Source organism: Lolium rigidum, chromosome 7, assembly GCF_022539505.1.
Source record: "Lolium rigidum isolate FL_2022 chromosome 7, APGP_CSIRO_Lrig_0.1, whole genome shotgun sequence".
NCBI classification, from domain to species: Eukaryota; Viridiplantae; Streptophyta; class Magnoliopsida; order Poales; family Poaceae; genus Lolium; species Lolium rigidum.
Genome location: NC_061514.1, coordinates 334,750,755 through 334,776,373, shown reverse-complemented (window position 1 = coordinate 334,776,373; position 25,619 = coordinate 334,750,755). Strand labels below are relative to the sequence as shown.

Below are 25,619 nucleotides of genomic sequence, written 5' to 3'. Positions count from 1 at the left end.
TCCGAGAATATTTCCTTACTAGGATTTCGAAACAAAAAACAGCGAGAAAACAGCAATCGGCGCTTCGGCATCTTGTTAATAGGTTAGTGCCGGAAAATGTATAATAATGATGTAAAGTATGTATAAAACATTCGAGTATTGTCATAAAAGTAGCATGGAACATAAGAAATTATAGATACGTTCGAGACGTATCACTCCGCCATCGCGAAGCCAAGATCTGGGTGAAAGGAGTCTCTGTTCCGGCACGCCGCCGGGACGGGGAAGTGCCCCCGGAAGGCTTCTCCATCGACACCACCGCCATCTCCATCAACGCTGCTGCTCCCATGATGAGGAGGGAGTAGTTCTCCCTCGAGGCTAAGGGTTGTACCGGTAGCTATGTGGTTAATCTCTCTCTCTGTACTCCAATACAATGATCTCATGAATTGCTTTGCATAATTGAGATCCATATGATGAGCTTTGTATCGCTACTAGTCTATGTGCTACTCATGTGATGTTATTAAAGTAGTCTATTCCTCCTGCATGGTGTAATGGTGACAGTGTGTGCATCGTGTGGTTCTTGTCGTAGGTTATGATCATAATCTCTTGTAGGTTATGGAGTTAATTATCACTATGATAGTATTGATGTGATCTATTCCCCCTTTCATAGTGTAATGGTGACAGTGTGTATGCTATGTTAGTACTCGGTTTAAATTGCAAAGATCCATTATGCTCTAAGGTTACTTAAATATGAATGCTGAATGTTGTGGCGCTTGTTAACTCCGGCATGAGGGAGCTCTTGTAGCCCTACACAATGAATGGTGTTTGTCATCCAACAAAAGAGTGTATGTAGCACAAATGAGGAGAAGTTATTTATTTATTATGTGATCAATGTTGAGAGTGTCCACTAGTGAAAGTATGATCCCTAGGCCTTGTTTCCAATACTGCAAACACCGCTTACTTACTGTTCTACTGCATGTTTACTCGCTACCATATTTATTTCAGATTGTTATTACCACTCATATTCATCTATACCACCTGTATTTTACTATCTCTTCGCCGAACTAGTGCACCTATACATCTGACAAGTGTATTAGGTGTGTTGGGGACACAAGAGGCTTCTTGTATCTTAATTGCAGGGTTGCTTGAGAGGACTATCTTTGACCTCTTCCTCCCTGAGTTCGATAAACCTTGGGTGATTCACTTAAGAGAAACTTGCTGCTGTTCTACAAACCTCTGCTCTTGGAGGCCCAACACTGTCTACAAGAATAGAAGCACCCGTAGACATCAGTTCTGCGTGTAGAGACGCGATAAAAAACGTCTAATAGAAAACATCTCTACACGACTAGTTTGCTACATTTTTTTTTCGCTCAGACCTCAAATCAATGTTGTTTTTTCCCAGAAAAACTTCATGGCACATGTTTCATTGTAATATTTAAACCCCCGATTTATTTTTGGGTTTAAAAATTTTCGTTGGTAGAGTGTCAACAATGCATGGTACTACTACTCGGTGTGGGAAAAAAAACTCAATGTGTGGGTGAGCGTGCGTCGGTTTTATGGGTTAAATGAGCATTTTCTCTATCTACTCTTAGCGATTCCTCCACTTATGCGTGGTTTTTCCCTTTTGAAAGAAAAAAACTAAATAGAAAAACACGATTCCTTCATGAGACTGGCCCGTGTCTACAGATAGATCCAGTCCTTGACCTAAGCCATGTCCCAAGGTCCAAAATATTTTCATGAATAGAACCGGTCCTATGGTATCCTTTGTACATACATAGCAGATGCTCTTACATTGTTATTGTATACTAGTGGAAAACAGAGATTCAGTTCCGGTGCATTGGGGACTTTAGTCTCGGTTTTGAAACCGGGACTAAGCCTTTGGAATTAAATGTCTTTATCTTTAGTCCCAGTTTAAAGATAAATCGGGACTAAAGGGTCCTCCACATGGTAAAACCACCCCGTTTGTTTTCCTCGGCCACATCGATAAAAAATTTCAGGCCCGAAGTGAACTCATGAAGGCGTCGGTTAATGTACATCATCTTCATGATATAATTAAGCTTATCAAAAACCATTACAGAATATCATGATTAGTGAAGCGATGTATACATATACACATGCATTTTATCAATGACCGATGAAAGTATAAAGTTGTTAACATCGATGGAGAAGGAAAAAGACAGGAGCAAGCTTTAAGTGTGGCTTGTTTTGAGTGAACCCAAGTGGCAAAAGCTTTTAGGCATTTCATCGAACACCTCTTGTGCATAAAAAGAGAGCAACGCAACATACACCTCACTTGTAATGAGTACTTTACAAGTGATTTGTTCATTTTCATGAAACAATTACAAACTTGACCGGAAAAAATCCTCTAAATCTTATTCATCTTCTAGTAGTTGGAACATTTCTACAAGCTTCCGCATGGAGAAATGGTACATCAGCTCTCCATCGCCATGTGTAGTTGCATAAAAATCTTCAAAAACAATTTCGCTGTAGATCAAGTCAACTAAAACATAAAGAAATTAGCTGGAAATAAATTTCAATAACAAGTTCTACTTTCCACATGTACAAGTCAAGCAGGTATTACGGGTGTTTTACTATGAGAGCAGTATCAGTATAATGAAGCAGTATCTCTTCACATTGGTATAACGTTGCATACTTCCTGGCTGCTGCAAGAAAAACCAATTACTAATTAAATACTAATCAGTTGTACAGAAAATTTGAGTGCTTACTTATGTGGAAAACAAAAGATAAGACATACTTTAGAGGATTAGATAATTGCTCGTGGTATCTGATGAAACAGGTTAAGAACTTCGAATAAATCAAAATGGAATGTACCTTAGCATTGCCTTTACGAGTACATCATGCTGAAGGACTAATTCTTTCAGTTAACAACAATGACTAGATTAGAAATGCATATATCTCGCGAAGCTGCAGAACAATGGAACAAAATGTCTGTATATTAAGCTAGTAGAATTAAAAAAAAATAGTTGGCATGGTTCACGCCTATGACTCCACTAAATTAAGTCTTAATGAAACCATAGTTTGACTAATATTAGTCACTCATAGAAAAATTGAAGTGAAATACTTGAAAAGCAGTAATAGAAAGGAGTTAAACACAATGTGTGTAAGGATATTCATTCAATTCAGATGTAGCTACCGAAACCAAGATGTTGGAGTCTTACATAACAACAGGCTAACTCATACCCGAATTAGCTCAGATGTGAGACACAATTTAATCACTCTGCTACTTCTTCTCTGTATGCAACCGAGGCTAGCATCATTCTTCCCATGCATGTATAAAATAACGGAATATTATTATTGTTGTAGAGATAAATATTGCGTTAAAAAGCATCAACATACAAATACAATGGAAATAATCATGTAGATTGCTTATGAGCTTTCCAAATCCTCATATTCGTCATGGTATGTATAGAACACATAGAACAACCATCAGGCAGCCTGTCGAATAAATAAGAACATGTTACATATTCATATAAATTATAGAACGTAATAGTGGAAATAGACTTCTTAACATAGCATACAGAAAATGACAAGATTTACCGGTGGAAGTATTACGTTGCTTCTTCATTGTTCTGAATATAACTAGATTTGAAAATAGAAACTAAAGTAAACTAACAGGCTAAAAAAAAAGCAACATATTTTATATCTTTACTGAAAACACGTGATGGCAGCCTGATTAGGAAAGAGAAAAGAAAAAATAAGTACAAATGTAGTTACGAACTGCACAATACGATGATATACATTAGGACATACCCTCTAGGCCAAGAACTTCTTCGAGATGAATGAGTAGTTCGGTACTGCAATTTCGATCAGAAAATGTGCAGAAGGGGTCAAAACAGATTGGGTACAATCAAACAAGCATGTAAACAGGACAAAACATAGAAACTTCATCAATTGTCCAAACGAATTCACCTGTAAATAGGATCATTTGCAAGTTGAAGGTATGGAAATCGGGAGGAACCAACCCATGTACCTGCAAATAGGATCATTTGCGAGTCACGCCCGCGCACCATGCCAGCTAGCGCAGGATGGAGGTGACGTGTGGTGGGTGGGCGCCTCATCGATGGCGCTTTTGGTCGTGAAAGCGCCCGCATCCAGGTGAACGTCGGCCGGCGGTGAATCTGGCTACAGGAGGAACAATAGATCGGAGACGACGTGAACTCAGAGCGGCGGTTTCTAGGTTCTGCAATACTTTGCGGCGATAAACACGTGACCTGCTCTAGAAGCATCACACAAAGGAAAAGGTTCCGACTTAGCGAGTTGGATTTTTTACCTATTGATTTTGAGACGACATACGGAACGTCTCAAAAAAACGTCTTTAGGCTGGTGTCAGTGCATCACCTGTTATAGCCTCGCCACGTCAGCTTTTACCCTCACTCTCACCCTACTCTCACCCCACTCTTATCCCACGGTGCCAGTGCACGGGCTATAGTGCCAGCTCTCACTTCTCTCTCCTCCACATCACCATTTCTTTTTCAGATTAAGTTATTTCACTCGATTTTTTTTAGACATTCAAAATAATGCAAGAAAATTATTTTATTCAACTCAAAATGTTACCGATTACGCAATAATAAATAAAATTGCATAATAAATTTTAAAAATTACATAATAAATAAAAAATAAATTCTAATCCTCTTCCTCCTCCTCGTTGTCATCATCTTCCAGACCAATCTCTTTTTCCACCATCTGTGGATGAATCAGATCGCGCCACATCAGCTAGCCGTTACCCCCTCCCTCTCGCCCCTGCTCTCGCCCCGACCCGCCAACGCACCGCCTCGCTCTCGCCCCCCTCTCGGCGCTAGCGCGGGCGGCAGCCGGGCGGTAGCGGGCGCTACCGCCGGGCGGTGGATCCACCGCCCCGCGCTGCCGTCTCGCCTCACTATCGCCTCCCTATCGCCTCCCGGCGGGCGGTACCGCCCGCCCTAACGCCCGCGTTGGCACCAGCCTTAGGATCCAGTGGGTTCTGCGTGTAGAGACGCGATAAAAAAACGTCTAATAGAAAACGTCTCTACACGACTAGTTTGCTACATTTTTTTTTCGCTCAGACCTCAAATCAATGATTTTTTTCCCAGAAAAACTTCATGGCACATGTTTCATTGTAATATTTAAACCCCCGATTTATTTTTGGGTTTAAAAATTTCCGTTGGTAGAGTGTCAACAATGCATGGTACTACTACTCGGTGTGGGAAAAACAACTCAATGTGTGGGTGAGCGTGCGTCGGTTTTATGGGTTAAATGAGCATTTTCTCTATCTACTCTTAGCGATTCCTCCACTTATGCGTGGTTTTTCCCTTTTGAAAGAAAAAAACTAAATAGAAAAACATGATTCCTTCATGAGACTGGCCCGTGTCTACAGATAGATCCAGTCCTTGACCTAAGCCATGTCCCAAGGTCCAAACTATTTTCATGAATAGAACCCGGTCCTATGGTAGCCTTTGTACATACATAGCAGATGCTCTTACATTGTTATTGTATACTAGTGGAAAACAGAGATTCAGTTCCGGTGCATTTGGGACTTTAGTCTCGGTTTTGAAACCGGGACTAAACCTTTGGGATTAAATGTCTTTATCTTTAGTCCCAGTTTAAAGATAAACCGGGACTAAAGGGTCCTCCACATGGTAAAACCACCCCGTTTGTTTTCCTCGGCCACATCGATAAAAAATTTCAGGCCCGAAGTGAACTCATGAAGGCATCGGTTAATGTACATCATCTGCATGATATAATTAAGCTTATCAAAAACCATTACAGAATATCATGATTAGTGAAGCGATGTATATATATACAAATGCATTTTATCAATGACCGATGAAAGTATAAAGTTGTTAACATCGATGGAGAAGGAAAAAGACAGGAGCAAGCTTTAAGTGTGGCTTGTTTTGAGTGAACCCAAGTGGCAAAAGCTTTTAGGCATTTCATCGAACACCTCTTATGCATAAAAAGAGAGCAACGCAACATACACCTCTCTTGTGCTAAAAAGTGGAAAATGATAAGTGTGGCTCACACTTGGGCAGGGCTCGGGTGCATATATAAATATGGGCCTTTAGTCCCGGTTGGTAAGGCAAACCGGGACCAAAGGGGCTCTTGGCCTAACACGGCCTGAAGGGTTCTGCTGCAACCCCTTTAAAGGCCCCAACCGAACCGGGACTAGTGGGTGGCGTCGCCCCACGCCGGATGAACTGGGACCAATGTCCTCCACTGGTCTCGGTTTGTTTTTAAGCCGGGACTAAAACTCACAGGGGCATTGGACGAAAGCCCTGTTTTCTACTAGTGGTATAGAAGAAATTGGCAATTGGCAAAGCCATGCAATGACCAGGTTGTTTTGACATACTTGCAAATGTAAGATTTATGTGTTGCACAGTAACTTCTAATTAAACGCGAAAGTAGACACTCTCGTAGCACGGCAGAAAAATATGGAAGACTTTACCATCCCCGACTCGTAGTTATTGGCCCTGCCCCTGCAGAATACCATGGTGCCGTCCTCTGTCTGGTCCGAGTTCGCAGCGCCCCATTCTCCAAACGCGGGAACCTAGGAATTGAAAAAAAGTAACATGTCATGCATCGTGGGGTATGCGGCAGTAGTAGTCGGATATTGTATATAGATCCATACAGGTAAATTCACTTTTAGTCTTAGGTGCATATGTTTCCTTTACCAAAAAAAACACATCTTTAAATGTGAAAAAAATTCGAGAAAAATATATTTCACACACACATATTGATATTTTATGTGGGCACGTAAAGTCTCGTAAAAGCTGATTCTTTTTGTGCTCTATGCAAAAGAAGACAAAAAATAATGTCTCTTGAAAACCTTTATTTTAGCACCATTTATATAAGGGATCGACTAGGGAGCAGTCGACTGAGATATTGTTATGTCTCAGTCGATCGGATGACGCGCATATGCACAACAGCATGTGTATCCATGGTTTGCTAGCTAGCAACCTACATGTACGGATGTACATGTTGAAGAACATGACGTACAAACTTTTAATTTGGACGAAGCTAACTACAATAGTTTGGATTTCACTTAGCCTAGTACTAGTACTTGAACGAAAATTAAAATTAAACATGCTTTAGACATTTTATAAAATTTAGTTGAAAAGAGTGAGTGATTTGAAATACAAGAACAAGCAAAACAAATTACGGATTTGCTACGTCTTAGCCGACTGAGAATTTCTTAAATCGCAGTGATCCACAACAAAGTGTTTCGGTTTCATTTTTTTTAATCAAAAAGTGCAATTGCACTTTTCTGGCAGAAAAGTGCAACTGGACCAAGTTACACTTTTTTATTTGACTGAAACTTAGGAAAATCTTGCTCGGCTAAGACATAGACAAACCCAACCCAAAAATATAGGAAAAAAATATAAAAACCAAAAAAATATGCTAGTTGCACATTTCTTTAGAAAAGTGTAACTGGTATCAATAGTCGGTTGCTAGTTGCACATTTCTTAGGGAAAAGTGCAACTCAAAATGAACATTTTTTATGAAAAGTGGCAACTCACATCAAATACATGATGCTAGTTGCACAATTCTTGAGAAAAAGTGCAACTTAAAATGAAAAAAAAACAGATCAAGTTGCACATTTCTTATGAAAAGTGCAATTCACATCAAATATAGGATGCTAGTTGCATATTCCTTGAGAAAAACTGCAACTCGAAATGAAAAAGCAGATGGAGTTGCATATTTCGTATGAAAAGTGAAACTCGCATCAAATATAGGCTGCTAGTTGCATATTTCTTCAGAAAAAGTGCAACTCATATTGAAAAGTTACATATTGTTGGAGAAAAGTGCATCTCATATAGAAAACTTCTAGTTACACAATTATTTAGAAAAGTGTAACTCGTATCAATAAATAGTTACTAGTTGCATATTTCTCGAGAAAAAGTGCAACTCATATTGAAACCAGATACGGTTTCATATTTCTTTTGAAAAAGTGCAATTCATGAATATAGCTTGCTAGTTGTGTATTTCTTGAGAAAAGTGCAATTAGTGTCTAATTTTTTTTTGCTAGTTACACATATCTTCTCCATCAGATAAAATTGGATGTTGATCAACAATTTTGAAAAAATGGCTCGACAAGATAATAAATTAGAAAAAATAATTGTACTTTTGTCGACAAAAAGTGCAATCTATTTAGATGGCAAAAAATGAAAAATATAAAAAATGAGGTATTTACACATTTTTTTAAAGGCGCAACCACAGAAATGAAACAAAAAGTATACAAATAATGAGAAAGAAGGCAGAAGAAAATAAAATCAGCACAAATGCCCTATCATTTGTTCTTTGTACTAAATGGAAACAGAGCTAAAAATATAAGAAGCTACCGTAGAGAGTGAAAATAACGTGAAAATGTTGTCCTAGTGGCTGAGGTGTCGCACCCCTTTTCTACAGGTCTTGAGTTCGACTTTGCGCGTTGCTCCTCCCGTGTAATAATTTTTCTACCTGTTCGCGAACTGTGCACGAATCTCAAAGGTTGATCCAACGGTTCTCAACGTCGACTGAGACATAAGGAAATCTCAGTCGCCTGAGATTTAGCAAAACCGTTTATATAAAGGAAGCATATGCATCCTACAACCAAAACGCTGGTCCCATGAACTTATAAACATACTTACAACTGAGAACTGGAGTGTTGTACCCGTAGATTTGACGGTGAATTTCAAACTTAGGTATACTTACTTACATAGACATATGATGCTCCCATCGTACGTATATATGCTTGCATTATATATAATTGATACCGAATTTCAAACTATGTAGATTATATATATATATATATATATATATATATATATATATATATATATATATATATATATATATATATATATATAGGATAAATACTTCCTACTCCCGGGTGTAGTTACACCCATATCTAATATACTACCATACGGAAGTATGTACGATACTTTATTGGTTTGAGTATGTTCGTATATTATATCTAAGATACTCTAAACCAAGTTTGGTGAAAAAAATGCAAGTGAACCCATAGTTTGCACTATATATCCGAATTACATGAATATGTATACGTAAAAAATGAGTCTACGTAAAAAAATGTACATACCGCCTACAAAGTAGTATATATACTTCAAAAATAGTTTTATATACTTCATACTACATGTACATACTATCCGGTATGATAGATACTCTCTAGATTATGAGAAACACACGTGGGTGTAACTACACCCGGGTGTAGTATGAATATGTCCTATATATATATATATATATATATATATATATATATATATATATATATATATATATATATATATATATATAGGAAAAATACTTCCTACCTCTAGGTGTAGTTACACCCATATCTAATATAGTACCATACGGAAGTATATACGATACTTTATCGGTTTGAGTACGTTCGTATACTATATCTAAGATACTCCAAATCAAGTTTGGTGAAAAAAATGCAAGTGAACCCATAGTTTGCACTATAGATCTGAAATACATGCATATGTATTACGTAAAAAATGAGTTTACGTAAAACAAATATACATACTACCTATAAAGTTTTATATATATACTTTCAAAATAGTTTTATATACTTCATACTACATGTACATACTATCCGGTATAACAGATACTCTCTAGATTATAAGAAACACGCGTGGGTGTAACTACACCCGAGTGTAGTATATACCCCGCGAAGTTAGGAGGCTAGGAGCACGATACTACGCGAACGCGGACATTTTTTTCATTTGATTTTTTCGGCTGTTCTCCACGCGATTTGTCAACTCAGATCTTTTTTTGCGGGTTTCTCTCTCCTGGATTTCTTCTCTCTCATGCTCATAGATTTATTCTCTCGCATCCTCCTAGATTGTGTAGGATTTCGTTTCCATCTGCATAAATTATACTATACAACTTTCTAGGTGGTTGATTCGTCTCACAATTTCTTGCTCAAGATTGTGGATCTGGATGTTTTGGCGTGGCGACCGCATCCCCGCCGGCCCACACAGCCTTCCTTCTCGGCCACGGCAAGGCCGCCCCCGCTCGAAACCACCATAGCGCGCTTCCCCGGTGACCCGTCCCCGTCAAGATCCCGCTGGCAGAGCTCCCGCGGCCGAACGGAGGAATCCTTCTCCGCTGCGTCATGGCGCTGCGCGACCGGCAACCACGTCATGCTCGATGCCGACTCCATCTCCTTCACGTCCGCGAGCCTGGGCGTCGACCTCAAGGCCGGCGCGCCCATCACAGCCTGGACCCCGCGCGCCGCGTCTACTTCTTCATCACCGACGGGCATCTCGCGTGCGGGATCCCTGTGGGAGACTTGAGTGGAGGCATGGGGCGGCGGAGGTGGAGCCCTGGTGCCGTAGTCGCGCAACTGGATTCCCGCATGGTGCTGGTGGATGTGAGGTCTGCACTCGCCTTCTCCACCAACGATGGCGCCTCCCTGCACCAGATCCTCTTGCCTTCTCCACTTGATCTAGAATTGTTCCACATGTTTTCTTTTGCCGATCTCTTTGAGGGATTCAGATCCATTTTTGTTTCTTTTGTACATGGTGTGTTCCCATCCGATCCAGATCCATGTTATTTATTTTTTGAAATTTGTGCTGGAAGTGCGTTTCTGATCCAAGTGGGCTTTCTGTTGAAATTTCAGGCGTATGTCTGACGTGCTTTATGGTGCAGAAAACAAATCACATTCTTTTTTAAGGAGAGACTGATAAAATCAGTTTCAAACTGAATCGGGCGTTTTGCTTTTTAAGCAAATTTTGCTGATTCTTGTTGGACAAAAAATCTTCTGGTTCATCATGTCTGGTTTTGTAGCCTAGAAATATTTCGTTCTAATTGATGGAAGGAGCTAAATATATTTCGTAGGCCAAATTCCCCCTCAACCTGTCCGCTTAAATGCTGTGGAGTGGACAGAGTGATGTGTTGAACTCTGAATTTGTTTTCTTCTTTCTCTTGCTGTCAGTAGATTAATGGATTGATGGGTTGTTGCTCTAAAAATTAATGGATGCTGCCTGTCCTGCCATATTTCAAGCGTGAATGCCAAACCTTTTTTGAAAAATAGAAAATAAATCACGGAGTGGGTGCTATTTTGCTAAGCTCCATGTGCATCTTCAATTTTTTTTATTTTTCTTGCATTTTTTCTTCCAAGATGAGTTTGTAACAGTGGAACATGAACGTTCAGGATTTGGGTTCTCCATGGTTTTTAATGGTGATTAGGTTACAGTTTCCATGAATTGTTCGTTTTGATTTTTGTTCAGATTGGTAAAACGGTGAAATGAGGCTATAATTCTTCAGATTCTTTTTGTTGCATGGTTCAAAATTTTCTGATGTTTATATTCAAATAAAGGTTTAACTTTACAAGGGAAAAGGTTATGTTAATTATATTGTAATGGTTTTTTTACACAGATCATCCGTACTACTGTACTACATGGACCTGCCCAGAAACAAATTATTCAAGCCGCGTGGGGACACGTCCATCAAATTCAAATTTTGACGTGGCCTTAGAGCATCTCCACTCGTCTCCCCGACGAGGCCCCCGAACGACGTTTTTTCCATCCGGACAGCGAAATTCGGCCCAGTCGCGCCCCCGGTTCCTCGATTTCGTCCGGATTTGGGCCTAAATTCATCCGGCGATCCCACGCCATCCCCGGCCCCCCGGGGAGCTCTCGGGGACTCCGGACGAAACAAAAGCGCGTGAAACGGCGAGGAAACTTCGCGCGCGTCTGGTGGCCCCAACTTGTCGGCGAGAGACACCGATCGTCGTCCTCATCGCATCGTCTTCCGCGCGCTGTAAAAGCCTGCCGCCGGTCAGCATTCGCCGGTCGCGTAGCTTCCACGCGGCGAGTTAATGCCGTCGCATCGTCTTCCGCGCACGCATCGTCTTCCACGTGGCATTAATCGCCGGCGCCCGCCACGCCCGCCGCGCCTATTTAAAGCCACTCCGCTCGCCGCGACGCCCCTGCTCCACTCTTCCTCCATTCTCCCTCCACTCACCCTCCACCTCCACCTCCACCTCCAACGATGGCGTTCTACGACGACGACGGCCCATCCAACAACGGGTTCCCCCGCCGATCTCTCCACACGTGGGAGGGGCACCTCCTCCACCAGGCGGGGTACCCCTGCCCGCCGGACACGAGGCCCCCCGGCGGCGGGTGGCGGCTAAGCGCTGGTGGCGTGCCAATCCCGCCGTCGCCCCAGGGCCACGCCCTCGACGTCGCCATCGAGGAGGCGGGGATGGGGATGACGGAGGAAGAACGCGCCGACCCGCGCCACCACCCCGAGAACTACACTCGGTGGAATTCGTTCTTTCTCCGGCGGTGGGAGCGCGAACTGGCGTCCTACGACGGCCCGCCACCTCCGCCTCCGCGCAACAACGACGCGGGTCGCCGGCGTTGGTGGAGCGCGCCGGATAGGACGCTCCACCACGTCCTCGAGCACATCGAGGGCGGCAATTCGCCGAGGCTCACGATGCCCCCTCTATCGAGGGCATCGAACAGCCGCCAACGGGGAAACATCTGGCAGCCACGGCGTATGGCTGCCAGTTCCTCGTCGTCCGATTCGGCGGCGAGGTCGATCTCCAGGTCGGCGCCATCCTTGGCGCCGGTGAAAAAGGAGCCGGCTTCCCCGCCGAGCCACCGCACGCGCGGCGGCGGCGGCATCGTCATCCGCGAACCATCGACGGCACAAGGACGGCGCCGCCCCAAGCGCGACCATGACACCTCCGGCGAGCGGAAGCGCAAACCGGCGAAGGTGAAGGTCGAGGAGGAAGAAAGCGCCGAGGACGCCGCCATCCTCGAAGCCGTCATCGCCAGGTCCCTCCAGGACCTCGTACCCGCCGACAACGCCATGCCGCTCGACCAGGCTCGCGCCCGGTCGAGGGCACAGTGGGAGAAGGAGGAAGCGGAGCGGCAGGCGAGGCACCTCCAGGACGCCGCTCGCTTCCGGCGGCCTGCGACTCCTCCATCCGGCGCCGTCGTCCCCGTCATCGACCTCGAAGCCTCCGACGACGAGCTGTACAAGCCATCGCCGTCCCCGCCTCGCACCAGCGGCCGGTGGGGAGACGCCGGCCAAGGCAGCAGCCAGGCGGCTTCGGCGCCGCCACAGTTCGACGACGACAGCTCGGACGACGATGGCGGCGACTACGCGGTGTTCTACCGCCATTTCGGCATGTAGAGCGCCGTGTTTTCATATTTACAGTTGTATTCCCCTAGCCGAATTCGAAATATAGTCGAATTCGGTCTCTATGTACGAACTTCGCCCTCTATATAGTAAATATCATTAAATTTAGTCTAAATTCGACCGTTTTATGCCGTACTTTGCCAAGTTTCCGTTTTTCAAATTTAAAACACCGTCTTCCCCTGAGATCGCGGCTGGGAAACTACTCCTCCCCACGCCAAATTTACGTCCAATCCCCCGGATTTCGGCGTGGGGAGGGCAAACGAGTGGAGATTCTCTTACTACTGTAAGGACAGGCTCACCTCGCGTTTGTTTCTCGTGCATAGCTTGGGAAGACCGTCAAGTTTGCCGTTAATCAACATGTTAAGATGGACATGATCCAACGGCCCTTGCCCCGTGCGCAGCTACCACCCTAGATAGAAAATCCGCGTCGATATATATATATATATATATATATATATATATATATATATATATATATATATATATATATATATATATATATAATATATATATATATATATTATATGGAAAATAGCGGGCTACCATGAGTGGTAGCTATGCATATACATCAACAATTAGATCTTCTATAGGAAGCATGAAACTGCATGTCAGGGAGCATAACTTATTAACAGAACTAGCTAACGTCGTCACACCGAGAATAGCATATCCACAACCTCGCGTTCCCCACATGCCGTAGCCATTCTTCATTGCCTCCCCAACCCCACATCCCCCACCCGTCCCCTTTTCCCCTCTCCAAGCTCTGCTCACATCCTTCCCCCGGCGGCTGGCCGCTACATCGCCTCCTCCCGCACGGCAGCATACGCGGGGAGAAATCAAGGTGGCGTGCGTACCGGAGCATGCTTGTGAAGGGTTCGCGACGGGATCAGCAGCTCATCCCCGCGGGCGGTCCACCCTGCCTCCTTGCGGCTTCCTTGCCGGGGAAACCGCCACGCCGCCTCTACCGCGAATCCCACCACCGGCGACCCCCACCGTGTCCTATTTTTCTAGTACTTCTTTTCTTGGTCTTCACTTTGCCCTTTTTCTCAGATCTTTTTCCTGGTCTGTTGCCCTGTCGACGGCCGCACCTCGTTCGCCCCGTCGGTGGTTGCGCCTCATTTTAATCACCGGCGGCTGCGCCTCATTTTTCCATGCCACCGGCCTGCATCTCACGTCCCAGTCGGCGTCGGAAAGGAGCCAGGGGAGCTGGCGGTGCGAGCAGACAGTTGGGGCGGGAGGCGCTGTCTCCATCGGGCGAATCTGGGACGGAACCAGGAAATACGGGACGCCGGTGGAGGTCTTTCCGTCGTTCTTTCTTTCAGTCAGTTTTGCTTTACTTTCTTCTTCTTCTTCTTTTCGATCTGGATTTGTTCACGGTTTCAGAGAATCAGTCCTGCCATTTTTTTCCTTAATCTATTTTGTTTCACTTTTTTCCTTCCTGATCTGGATTCTTCACGGTTTGAGGGAATCAGGTCCATGTTGATTTTTAATCTGTGGCCATGGTGGTGGCCACCGCCAGATCTACGCACTTTGCATTTTCTTTCTGACTAGAATCTGTTAAATTCTGGGCTTTGCTGTGTACGACGCGGATTTTCTACCAAGGATGGTAGCTATGCATAGGGAAGCAGCCGTTGGATAGAAGGAGTTTTGATTCTACTCATGTCTTTCACTGAACGGACGTTTGCGCTCCGTGATTGCAGGCAGTCTAAAAGGCAGGAAAAAACGTTGCCACAACTTTCCCACACCTTTTTTTAACATCATTTCACACATTGTGTCGGCAACGGTGATGACCATCCGTCGTGCGAAAATTTAGCTTTTTTTACTCCTTTTGACAATTTGTACCGGTGACGGTAGCCAGGTCACGGTAGAGAGACGCGCTATTTGACTCCCTGGGGGCAGACGACAGCGGGCGGCTCGGGCCAGCGGCGCTCGCGTTCGCTCGTCCGGCGCCCGGTGAAGTGTGGAAGCCGACGCCCATCTGGCCGCCTTCCGCTGACGACGTCGCCGCCCAAGTCCAGAAACTTCAAGCCCCAATCGATTCAGGCGGCCGAGGACAACCGCCGCTCGCCGCGATCCCCAGCTTACGCCGCTCACCGCGCGCCGTAATCCCAAGACGAAGGTGCTCGCCGCCGGCAGCAATCTCGATTGAAACCGCTCGCCGCCGGCCTCAATGCACAACAGTCGCTCGCCGGCCGCACCACTCCTCCCGGCGATTCTCACAACCGCACGCACGCACTGGATTTGATGAATATGGGTTAGCTCCCAGCACGGCAGCACCCCACGACCATAAACATCGAGGAACCGTCCATGTAAGAAAAAGGGGAAAAAGTACTGGGCGCGGCGGGTCAGGTTCGGTGAGCCCAGAGAAACCGGCTCGGTCGATCGATCTGGTGCAGAATAAGTAATTCTGCACCCAGGGTGTCTAATAGAGTTTCTCGGCGTCTCTATATAGAGATGCGCTATTTGACTTCCTGGGGCAAAATATTATTCTGCACCCCGCCTGTCCGCCGCGCCAGACCCGAACGCCCGCGGTCACTCGCCCGCGCGCGCGACGTAGGAAACGGCAGTGTTGCGACGTAATAAAATCTCGTCCCCGCGTCGCGCGTGGCCGCCGAATGAGTGACCGAATATGCCCGCATGCGACATAGTACAGTAATAAAGTTATGGCCGTCGTATCTTTTTCCATAGTTTGGTCCGCCGGCCAACGAGCAATGCATGTGATGTAACAAAGTTATGTCCATGTGTACACGGAATCAAAAAATAATGCTAAGCGAAGTCAAGCATCGATGCCCTAGAGACATAGTTTGATAGAACGAAAAAGAAACCCCAGGCCACCAAATTGGACGTTTATTGTAGTAGTAGTATCTCCACAATCCTATCACAAATCCTCTGACATGCACACCATTAATCCATGTCAAGTGACATGTGACATAACATTAAAAAAATTAACACTCATAGACAAAGCCTTCAATAAGAGCATCTTCATCGGCGCCCCCGATAGCGGCCCGATTTGGGGACCGGGAGCGAAAATGGGCTCACACCGGCGCGTCCCAAACGGCGCCGGCGATTTTTCGAGCCCAGTAGAAGCGCCGGCAACCCCGTGCCGGCCCCTTCGCCAAGGGCGCGAATCGGGCGCGCCGGCGCCTCGCGAGGCTGAAAGTTTTGGGCGTGGGAGCCGCCTGTCAGCCACACAACGACAAAATATACATCTTCTCCCCCAAAACCCCGTCCCCTCCACCGCTCATTTCTCCCGCCAGCCGCTCCATCTCCCATCTAGCCTCCAACCCGAAAAACCCTCGCCGCCGCGCCATGGCACCTAAGAGAAAGGCTCCGGTGAAGGCAGCGAAGCCGCCGCTGAAGAGGCGCACCGTCGCGCCGAAGGAGAAGCCGGCGACCATGTCGCAGGAGGAGTGGGAGACGGAGATGGAACGCCGCGCCTTCGTCACGGCCGACCGCAGGAGGCGCCGCATCGCCGCCCGCGACGCAGCGAAAGCGGCGGCCTCTGCGGAAGCGTGCCTGAGCTTGGGCGGCGGCCTCAACAGCATCTCGAGCTCCCCGTCGTCGCCGGGTTACTACGCGGGGTACACCGCGGACGCGTCGTCGATCTCGCAGATGCGGCTGTCGCAGATGGACGGCCGCGCCCGCTACTCCCCCGAGTTCGGGGACAGCGACATGACCGTCGACAACAACGCGCCGTTCTCGCCGGATTCAGCGGCTCGGGGCAGCGGTGCCTTCCGCTTCCCCGACCTGAACTCGTCGCCTGACCTGCGCCGCACCGAGGGCCACGTGACAGACGGCACCGGCCTTCCCCGCCACCTCTTCCCCAACGACGGCAGGCACACCCACCAGGTATTCGGCAGCGCGTCCGGCGTGTCCATGGGCCAGGACGAGGTGCGTTTCCTTACTTTTTATGTGTTGTGTGCATCGTAGACACCGGCGGCGACTGAAAGTTTGTAACTTTATGCATAGATTGCCGGCGAGGAGGAGATCCTGAATGGCATCATACGCGGCCATGCCTACGAACCCCCCATCGACGACTACGAAGAAGAGGCCGACGAGGAAGAAGGTGAGGAAGAAGTCCAGGAGGAGCTGATCGACGCCGACACCGGCGCGACCACGATGACGACGCGCAGGCGTTCCGCCGGCACTCGTGGTCCGAGGTGGAGGTCCTTGGAGGATGAATGCCTCATCGAAGCGTGGAAGCAAGTGAGGTTTTGCCCCATCACCGGCGCAAACCAAACCGGGGGCAAGTACTACAAGGCATCCTCGATTGTTTCAACGAGAAGAAGAACTATGGTGATTACGCCACCATAGAGATGAATCGGAACGAGGGCGCCCTCTCTCACCGTTGGAACTTGATCAAGGCGGCGTGTAGCAAGTTTCATGGCTACTATGAGAAGATCAAGGCACGGAAGGAGAGTGGCAAGACGATGGTGGATTGGGTATGATCTACGCCTATCTTATTTGATGATCCATGTTGTTACATATGAAATGATGATCCATGTTGTTACATATGAATTGATGATCCAACTTGTTCTATATCTATTTGATCATCAATCTTGTTACATATCTATTTGATGATCCATCTATTTTCATCTCTATTTGATGATCCAACTTGTTCCATTGTTTTGCATCATATATTGTTAGATGCTCCAAACTCTCGAAATGTACAAGCACCAACACGAGGACAAAGACTTCCCTTCATGCATTGCTACAACAAGCTCCAAGGTTGCAAGAAATGGGACGACCTCCTCCACACTCTATTGAAGGACGGGGAAGATGGGCCGGTCGATCCAGCCGGCGCCTCCACCGGGCGCCCCATTGGCAACAAGAAGGCCAAGGCCGACAGGAATGCGGCGCCGGTATTGGCAGCCATGGACGCCTCCATCGAGAAGATGATCACCTCATTCTCGGTGGAGAACAAGGAAGCTGCCGATAAGGCCGCCGTCGTGTGGAAGGCAATCCTCGACAAGCAAGACATGAAGATCGAGTTGGAGAGTGAGAGGGTGGAGGCGGCAAAGATAGAAGCTCACGCCGCTGCCATGAACCCAGCAAGAAAGAACGTGGATCTTCTCATACCTGCGATATCTGAGTTCATGTCTACCCCGGCACCGTCCGCGTTCATGTCTCCCCCGACACCGTCGACGTTCATGCCTTCCCCGGCGACCGTGGATCCTGTTGCAGCGACGGAGCTATCGCCGGCCGCCGATGAGGAAGTCGTCGAGGTTGAGCCGCTCGTGACCTCCTTCATGTGATCATGTGATCATCTGGCTTGGAAGCCCTTTTTTGCGCCGGAAACGGCGATCTGGTGGCCGTGTGTTGGCCCAAACTTCTTATTCCAAAACCTATTCGAATTTGGTGGTCGTGTGTTGGCCCAAACTTCATATTCGTAGACTTATTCGAATTTCTATGCTTGTGTTTGAGATTTCAAATTCAAATTATCTATTGGGGCTGTCGTATGAGGCGCGCCGGTGTGGGAGCAGCTCCCCCAAATGGAGGATGTTGTGCCGGCGTCCTCCATATGACAGTGCCGACGCCCCTGCCGGCGACTATTTGGGGGGCGCCGGTGGAGATGCTCTAAGTCCAACCAAAGGTACAACATCGGATTTTCATCCCGGAAACCGAGTTTCGAGACAACAGTTTCATCAAGAGAATGCCACATAGTAATTCATATGTGCATAGCCTATTACCTTATAACTATCTAGTCATCTTGTCTAGTTGGTACCACGTATATGTGAAAGCATATGCATATCAGAACACAAATCGGTTTACTAGTTTGATAATCACCATAACATAGTGGCAAGACATATTAATGTACATATTTAATGTATTGTAGTCATACCTGCGATATCTGAGTTTGTTCTTTCTTGCTGGGTTCATCTTGATTTTGTTTTGACATCTGGTGGTCAAGGATTTCGACATACCATCATTTATAGATGAAAAAAATGCACATAAGCACACATTTCAGGATTAGAGTGACAAACTGCAACTTACAAGACCTCAAAACATAACGACTTAGAAGTAATGGCTAACAACGGTAATCATGACGATTAGCCAGTTGACTCAATCTGACACAAGGAGCTCGCATGTAATTATTAAGGACAAAGCTTGACTTTTTTTTTTGCACAGACAACATCCTCAAGAGGCCTAGAAGCTTCATTAAAATGCAGCGGGTACATAATTACAAGAAGGCACTCTGGCTTCTATTGCCCTGGAAAACCTACTATTTGAAGATAAGGCCTTCCACTTTGCAAAAAGGACCCTAGCACAAAAGAACTCTAAGCAATCAGGTTCTTGTGGCCTTTCTCCGCCGCTCGCCGGCGACCTCAAGGCGCAAGCCACGCCGAGGACCGAGAGGAAGGAGATCGTACTCTCTTTGTCGATGCAGTACCAAAAACGCCGGCCTTCTCGACACCTCTAGGGACAAACCACTTGGGGGTGTCTCGATGGCGAGCTCCGGCGCTTGGTAGAGAAGAACAACCTCCAGATGAAGGATAAACTCCTGGGAGAGAGCCGCCATTCGGCCATGAGGAGCAGGTGCAAGGCAGAGTTGCCAGCATCGATCCCCTGATGATGAGCTTCCCAGAGAGTGCTTTGAAAATTTGTCGTAGTCTCCATAGCTGCATGCTCCACAGATCTGCAGACGATCGCATCAGGCCGAGACTCCTTTTCTTGGCAACCACCTCGGTAGCCAAAGAAAAGAATCGAATAGATCCCGCCGCCAAGATCTGGAGAACCCGAATCCAAACCAGTAGGAACCTTCTCCAAATCTTGCCTATCGTCTCTCCCTGCACCACCTCGGTGGCCTGGATGAACAGGATCACAGAAAATCCGAGGTTCCAACTTTACTGAAGAAAGAGAAAAGGGGGGAAACGTGGGAGCAGCCACCGCTGAAGCTAGGCGTTGCCATGGTTTAGGCAGATAGGTTCTGGCATAGGATTCACCATCGTTCAACCTCCATCCCTGAGCCCCGTTGCCTCCATGGCCTTGAAGAAGAGGAGATCGAGAAAGGTTGGGGGTGGATCCGGATCCAGACGCCATATTATTCGCCGGAAAGAAGCTAACCAGAAAGAACCAGGCCCCCCTCCCACTCGCCGCCGGCCACCATGGCCGCCGGCGACGGGGGGGGGGGGGGGGAGGGGGGGAGGCCAGTGGTGGGAACTGGCGAGAGGCTCAAGGAAGAGTATCCACGAGGGTAGTCTCCACAGGGGTTACTGTAGCGAGTGAGATGGAGAAAGGGGACAAAGCTTGACATGAGCCAGCCTTGAGCTCAGCTTCATCATGACCACGATGCATAGCTAATAAACTTATGCATAGCATGTTATGTTATCTTCTAGCGATCTGGTCACCTTGTCTAGTTGGTATATGTGCATGCATATGTATGTCGAACTCTACTCGGTTACTTGTTCTTATACAGATGTATACATGATAATCACCATACAAACGGGCAACCCTAGCTGGCGGTCGACCGTCTGGGCGGTCAAATTCCAACCAGAAAATTCTATTTTTAGTAATATTCGAAATTTCTATTTATGGTAAAATTTCCGGTTTTAGCAAAAAAAATTCTGACCAAAATTGCTATACAGGGAAAGTTCTACATGCATGCGCTAGCAGACAGATTCGCTGATGTCAGCGGAATCTTTTTCAAATTTAAATTTTCAAAACGTTTTAACTTTCAAACGACAACTCCAATTTAAGATTCGCTTTCACCAATAAATCCGTCTCGATGAGATCTTCAGAACTAGTAGACATGTTAATATGTTTCGACAACTTTTTTGGCTAAAAAGTTATCAACCCTCTCTATTTGAATAATCAGCCATCCGTACTTGAGTGATTAACGGTAAATGTATAAAATTATCAACCCTTAAAGCTAGTTTTATTTGAAATATTTTGATGAATTTTTTAGCTCACATATTATTAGCCGATATTTCCTTTTCTAACAATTGTTTAACGAAATTTGCTATTTATGGAAAATCTTGCATGCATTCCCTACGAGATAAAAAATAATAATGTAAGCGAGAATCTTTCTTAATTCTAAAATTCAAAATGTTTTATCTCCCAAATGACAACTTCAATTTAAGATACGTTTTCACTAATGAACTCGTCTCGACGAGATCTTCAAAACTAGCACCCATGTTAATATGTTTCGACAACTTTTTTTCGGGCTAAAAGTTATCAACCCTCAGATACGTCATTTATCAACCGTAAATTTAAAAATTTACGAACCCAAAAAAGCTAATTTCATTTCGAATATTTTAGCGACTATTTTTTTAGTTTACAAGCTATCAACCCGATGCCTCGTTATTTCAACGGTAAATATAAATAACTACCAACCCTAAAAGGCTAATTTTATTTAGAATATTTTAGCGAATCTCTTTTAGTTTACAAGCTATCAACCCCGTGTCCCGTTATTTATCAACGGTAAATATAAATAACTACCAATCCTAAAAAGCTAATTTTATTTAAAATATTTTAGCGACTCTTTTTAGTTTAGAAGCTATTAACCCGCTGCCCTGTTATTTATCAACGGTAAATATAAATACCTATCAAGCTTAAAAAGCTAATTTTATTTAGAATATTTTAGGAACTCTTTTCTAGTTTAGAAGCTATCAACCCGCTACCCCGTTATTTATCAACGGTAATTATAAATAAATGTCAATCCTAAAAAGTTAATTTCACTTAGAATATTTTAGCGACCATTTTTTAGTTTACAAGCTATCAACCCGGCACCCCATTATTTATCAATGGTAAATATAAATAACTACCAACCATAAAAAGTATTTTATTTAGAATATTTTAGCGAATCTTTTTTAGTTTACAAGCTATCAATCTGGTGCCTCGTTATTTAGCAATGGTACAAAAAATAACTACTAACCCTAAAAAGTATTTCATTTAGAATATTTTAGCGACTCTTTTTTAGTCTACAAGCTATCAACCCGGTTACCCGTAATTTATCGATGGTAAATATAAATAACTATCAACCCTAAAAAGTTAATTTAATTTAGAATATTTTAGCGACTCTTTTTTTGTTTACAAGTTATCAACCCGGTGCCCCAGTTATTTATCAACAGTAAAAATAAATAACTATTAGCCCGGTGTCCAGTTATTTATCAACGGTGAATATAAATAACTATCAACCCTAAATTGTATTTCATTAGAATATTTTCAACTTTGCTTAATTTACAAGCTATCAACCCGGTGCCCCGTTATGCATCAACAGTAAATATAAATAACTACCAACCCTAAAAGTATTTGATTTAGAATATTTTAGCAACTCTTTTTAGAATATTTTAGCAACTTTTGTTGGCTTACAACTTAAAAGAGTATTTAATTTGAGTAGCAAGTGGTAGTTCATTTGAGTTGCAAGTGAATTCCCCACCCGTTATTCTCCCCCTAAAAACCACTAGCCCGAAAAAGGGAATTATAAAAATTAATTCAAAAAAACATGAATTACCGTACGAAATAACAAAAAAACAGAATTGCAAAATAAGAGAATTGTCAAAAGGGAATTGTTGAAAGTAAGCCCAAAATAATAAAAATTCATCGAAAGAAACATTAATTAGCGTACCAAATAACTAACTAAAAGGGAATTGCAAATAAAGAGAATTAAGAGCCTGTCTCGTGCTAAAAAAAGAGCGAGATGCTCTGTGCATGCATGCAGTAACTTGTGAGAGCGTGCCTCATGCTGAAAAGTTGGCTCATTAAATGCAAATACATGAGATGCTCTCTGCATGCATGCAGTGTGAACTCTCTTAGACTAGTCACAATGGGAAGTATCATACACTAGTATCATGCCCATAATACTAGTTTATGATACTACCCCATAGTGCATAGTATCATAAGATAGTATCACAGTATCATCATATTTAATGTTTTGTAGAATCTCAATGTAAATTTGTCTACATGATATGTTTACCATTAAGTTTTTTAGTTTTACGTGCTATGATACGGTATCATATTATGATATCACTCTCATCTCTCACCTCATTAATTGGTGAGCCACATCAGATTTTTGCCAACATGACATGCATGATACTACTTATGATATTTCCATTGTGGCTAGTCTTAGCTGTATACAACTTGCAAGTATGAACACGAGCTGTTAGTGTGACAAGAGTAAGTAGATTGTACATATTTAGGCAAGTATACCTGTGATATCTGAGCCGCATCTTTCTTGTTGGCTTCATCCTGATTTTGTTTCGACCTCTCCTAGTCAAGGATACAAACAGACCATCAATTATACATGAGGAAATTACACCAAAACACACATTCAGAAGCTGTTGTAAGTTTGTAACAAAGAACTACAACTTTAGAATATTTCAGTACATAATCCAAACTCAGGGTATTGACTAACAACTTTAATTACTGTCAGCTAGCCGAATGATTGAATATCTGACACATGTGGCCCACATGTAAGTATCTAAAGACAAAAAGCTCGGGATGAGCCAGCCTTGAGCTCAGCTTGAAAATTCAAAGTTGCACATGGGTTACGTGTACTACTTTACCACCTTGCATGGCTATAATATGTACACGTAGCGCAGGGGAATCCACATGTGTGGTAGATATGATCATACTATCATTTAATTGGTACCTTTCAATATTAATATATTTTTCTTTATCGAGAAATATAAGTTGTTTGAGAATTTTTGTCAAAATTTAGATATATATAACTATTTAGTATGTAGCTAGATACATTTAAATCTTCTCAACTCGTAGATAAATATAATGAGACGGAGGGAGTAATATGTATGTACAACATCATTCTTACTAGCTTTCACGCCGGACCTGGTGGTTGCAATGGACTGCGTGTTCGAGGGGAGTAAATTAAAAATTCCAAACACACATGTCAAGCATGGTGACAAACAAAATGTACACAAAACTAAATTAAAATCAATACTTTTAAAGCACATAAAACAAAATATGCAGTCACCACCTGGCATATGTGGTCTCTGATCTCAAGTCTAGAAAAAAGATGTGCAGCATTTCGCAAAAAAAAAAAAAAGATGTACAGTAATGAATTTCGAATTTACTAGAGTATTTATAACCAGACCTGTGGGGGCGGATATGGAGCAGCTTCTTGAAATTTCCTGGGTAGTTGGTAGCTCGTAATGGTCAATATTGCGTCCGTGCTTAGGTACGTTATCCGCTGCTCCACCTTGCCTAACTGCCGGGAGAAATTCCCAGCGGTGCAATAGAGGCAACAAAAGATGTTCCTCTTCTCCTGGCACCGGGTGACGACCTCAAGTGCCTCAGCGAGTATCCCGTGGAGCGCCTCAAGTGCAGCCATCACCGCAGGGTCCTCCATCAAGTCATCGTTATTCTCGTGGCGCGAAAGTGTTTTGTTGAGTACATCAACGCGGGCCCTAATGTGATGACAATCCTTCTTATTCTGGCGAGCCGTGGTTGCCGCCTCCTTGATCTTTAGAGCGACTTCGACAATCTTCGCTACGCTGCCCACTGCATCGGCCATCCTGGTCTGTCTGCCGATCCAATAAAATCAAATGAATATAAGCTGATGAAAAGAGGGAGAAACACACATTTGTTTGGTTAGGGTCAGGACCTGATTGTTTGTTTCAGGAACCTGATCTGATCTGTTTGTAGTCCGACCTGCTTAATAAAGGTCTGGTTTTACCCGTAAAAATAGCTGATGAAAAGAGAGTGAAACTATGCTGATTCTCTTTTAAAAACAAACAAAACAGCAGCAACCTACCTTGTTGGATCGTCAATTTTATTCCCTCCCAATCTCTTCCTCCAAGCTCAGCAGCAAGCCAGGCATGCTCGCCCCACGAACGAGCTAGTCCAATTTTTTGAGACAAATGATGCGTTTATCTGCAACGCGAGAGGGAGAGAGAGGAAGGGAGGGAGAGAGAGATAGTGAAGAAGGGACGACTAGTGCGAAGTCTTCGCCGGAAACTGTAAGGAACTGGTCAGCCGGAAACATTACGACGAAATTGCAAGGACAGGCTAAATTAGACTATTTATTTTTGAAGTACATGAAAGAAAATGGTTTACATAAAAACAAAATGTGCGGTAACAACATAGCAAGTGTGCTCTCAGCTATCGCAATCGCATGTATACGAAAAAAATTAAATGTGCAGTAATGAACTTTGCTTACTGAGTCGTTCAGTACCACGGAAATTGGCAATCTTGTTTTGTACGTTTCGTGAGCAGTTAGTAGCTCATGATGCTACCGGAAATTTTGTTTCTGCTGAGTGTACACCGGTTTGCCGACAGTTTTAAGTTTGAAACTCGGCAAAGAGAGTTTTTGGTTTGGAACTCGGCAAACAAGCTCTTTGCCAAGTGTCAAACGAGAAAACACTCCACAAACAAACTACACTTTGCAAGGAACAAAAAAAAAGACACTCGGCAAACAGTCCCACTTGGCAAAGAACTTACTTGTTACTGATTTTTTTCTCCCAAAAAATATTTTTTTAGGTGCATAAGGAGTTATTTTATTGGAGGTATGATGTTTGATTCACGGGATTCCCTACGGTGCC

The 25,619-nt window shown here is 44.4% G+C and overlaps 2 protein-coding genes across 2 annotated transcripts; one reads left to right on the top strand and one right to left on the bottom strand.

The window, feature by feature from the left end:
* Positions 1-1,713: 1,713 nt before the first annotated feature.
* LOC124676095 lies at positions 1,714-24,939 on the bottom strand. Its single transcript, XM_047212179.1, has 7 exons — positions 24,833-24,939; positions 24,683-24,729; positions 24,173-24,598; positions 23,272-23,331; positions 18,965-19,021; positions 6,419-6,520; positions 1,714-2,015 (listed from the first exon to the last, which is right to left on the bottom strand). Exons 3-7 carry the CDS (start codon positions 24,590-24,592, stop codon positions 1,905-1,907), a joined length of 750 nt encoding a protein of 249 aa, XP_047068135.1. The 5' UTR covers positions 24,593-24,598; positions 24,683-24,729; positions 24,833-24,939; the 3' UTR covers positions 1,714-1,904.
* Positions 9,643-10,682, top strand: LOC124676094. The gene is made up of 2 exons (XM_047212178.1): positions 9,643-10,350; positions 10,595-10,682. Exons 1-2 carry the CDS (start codon positions 10,088-10,090, stop codon positions 10,656-10,658), a joined length of 327 nt encoding a protein of 108 aa, XP_047068134.1. The 5' UTR covers positions 9,643-10,087; the 3' UTR covers positions 10,659-10,682.
* Positions 24,940-25,619: the final 680 nt, after the last annotated feature.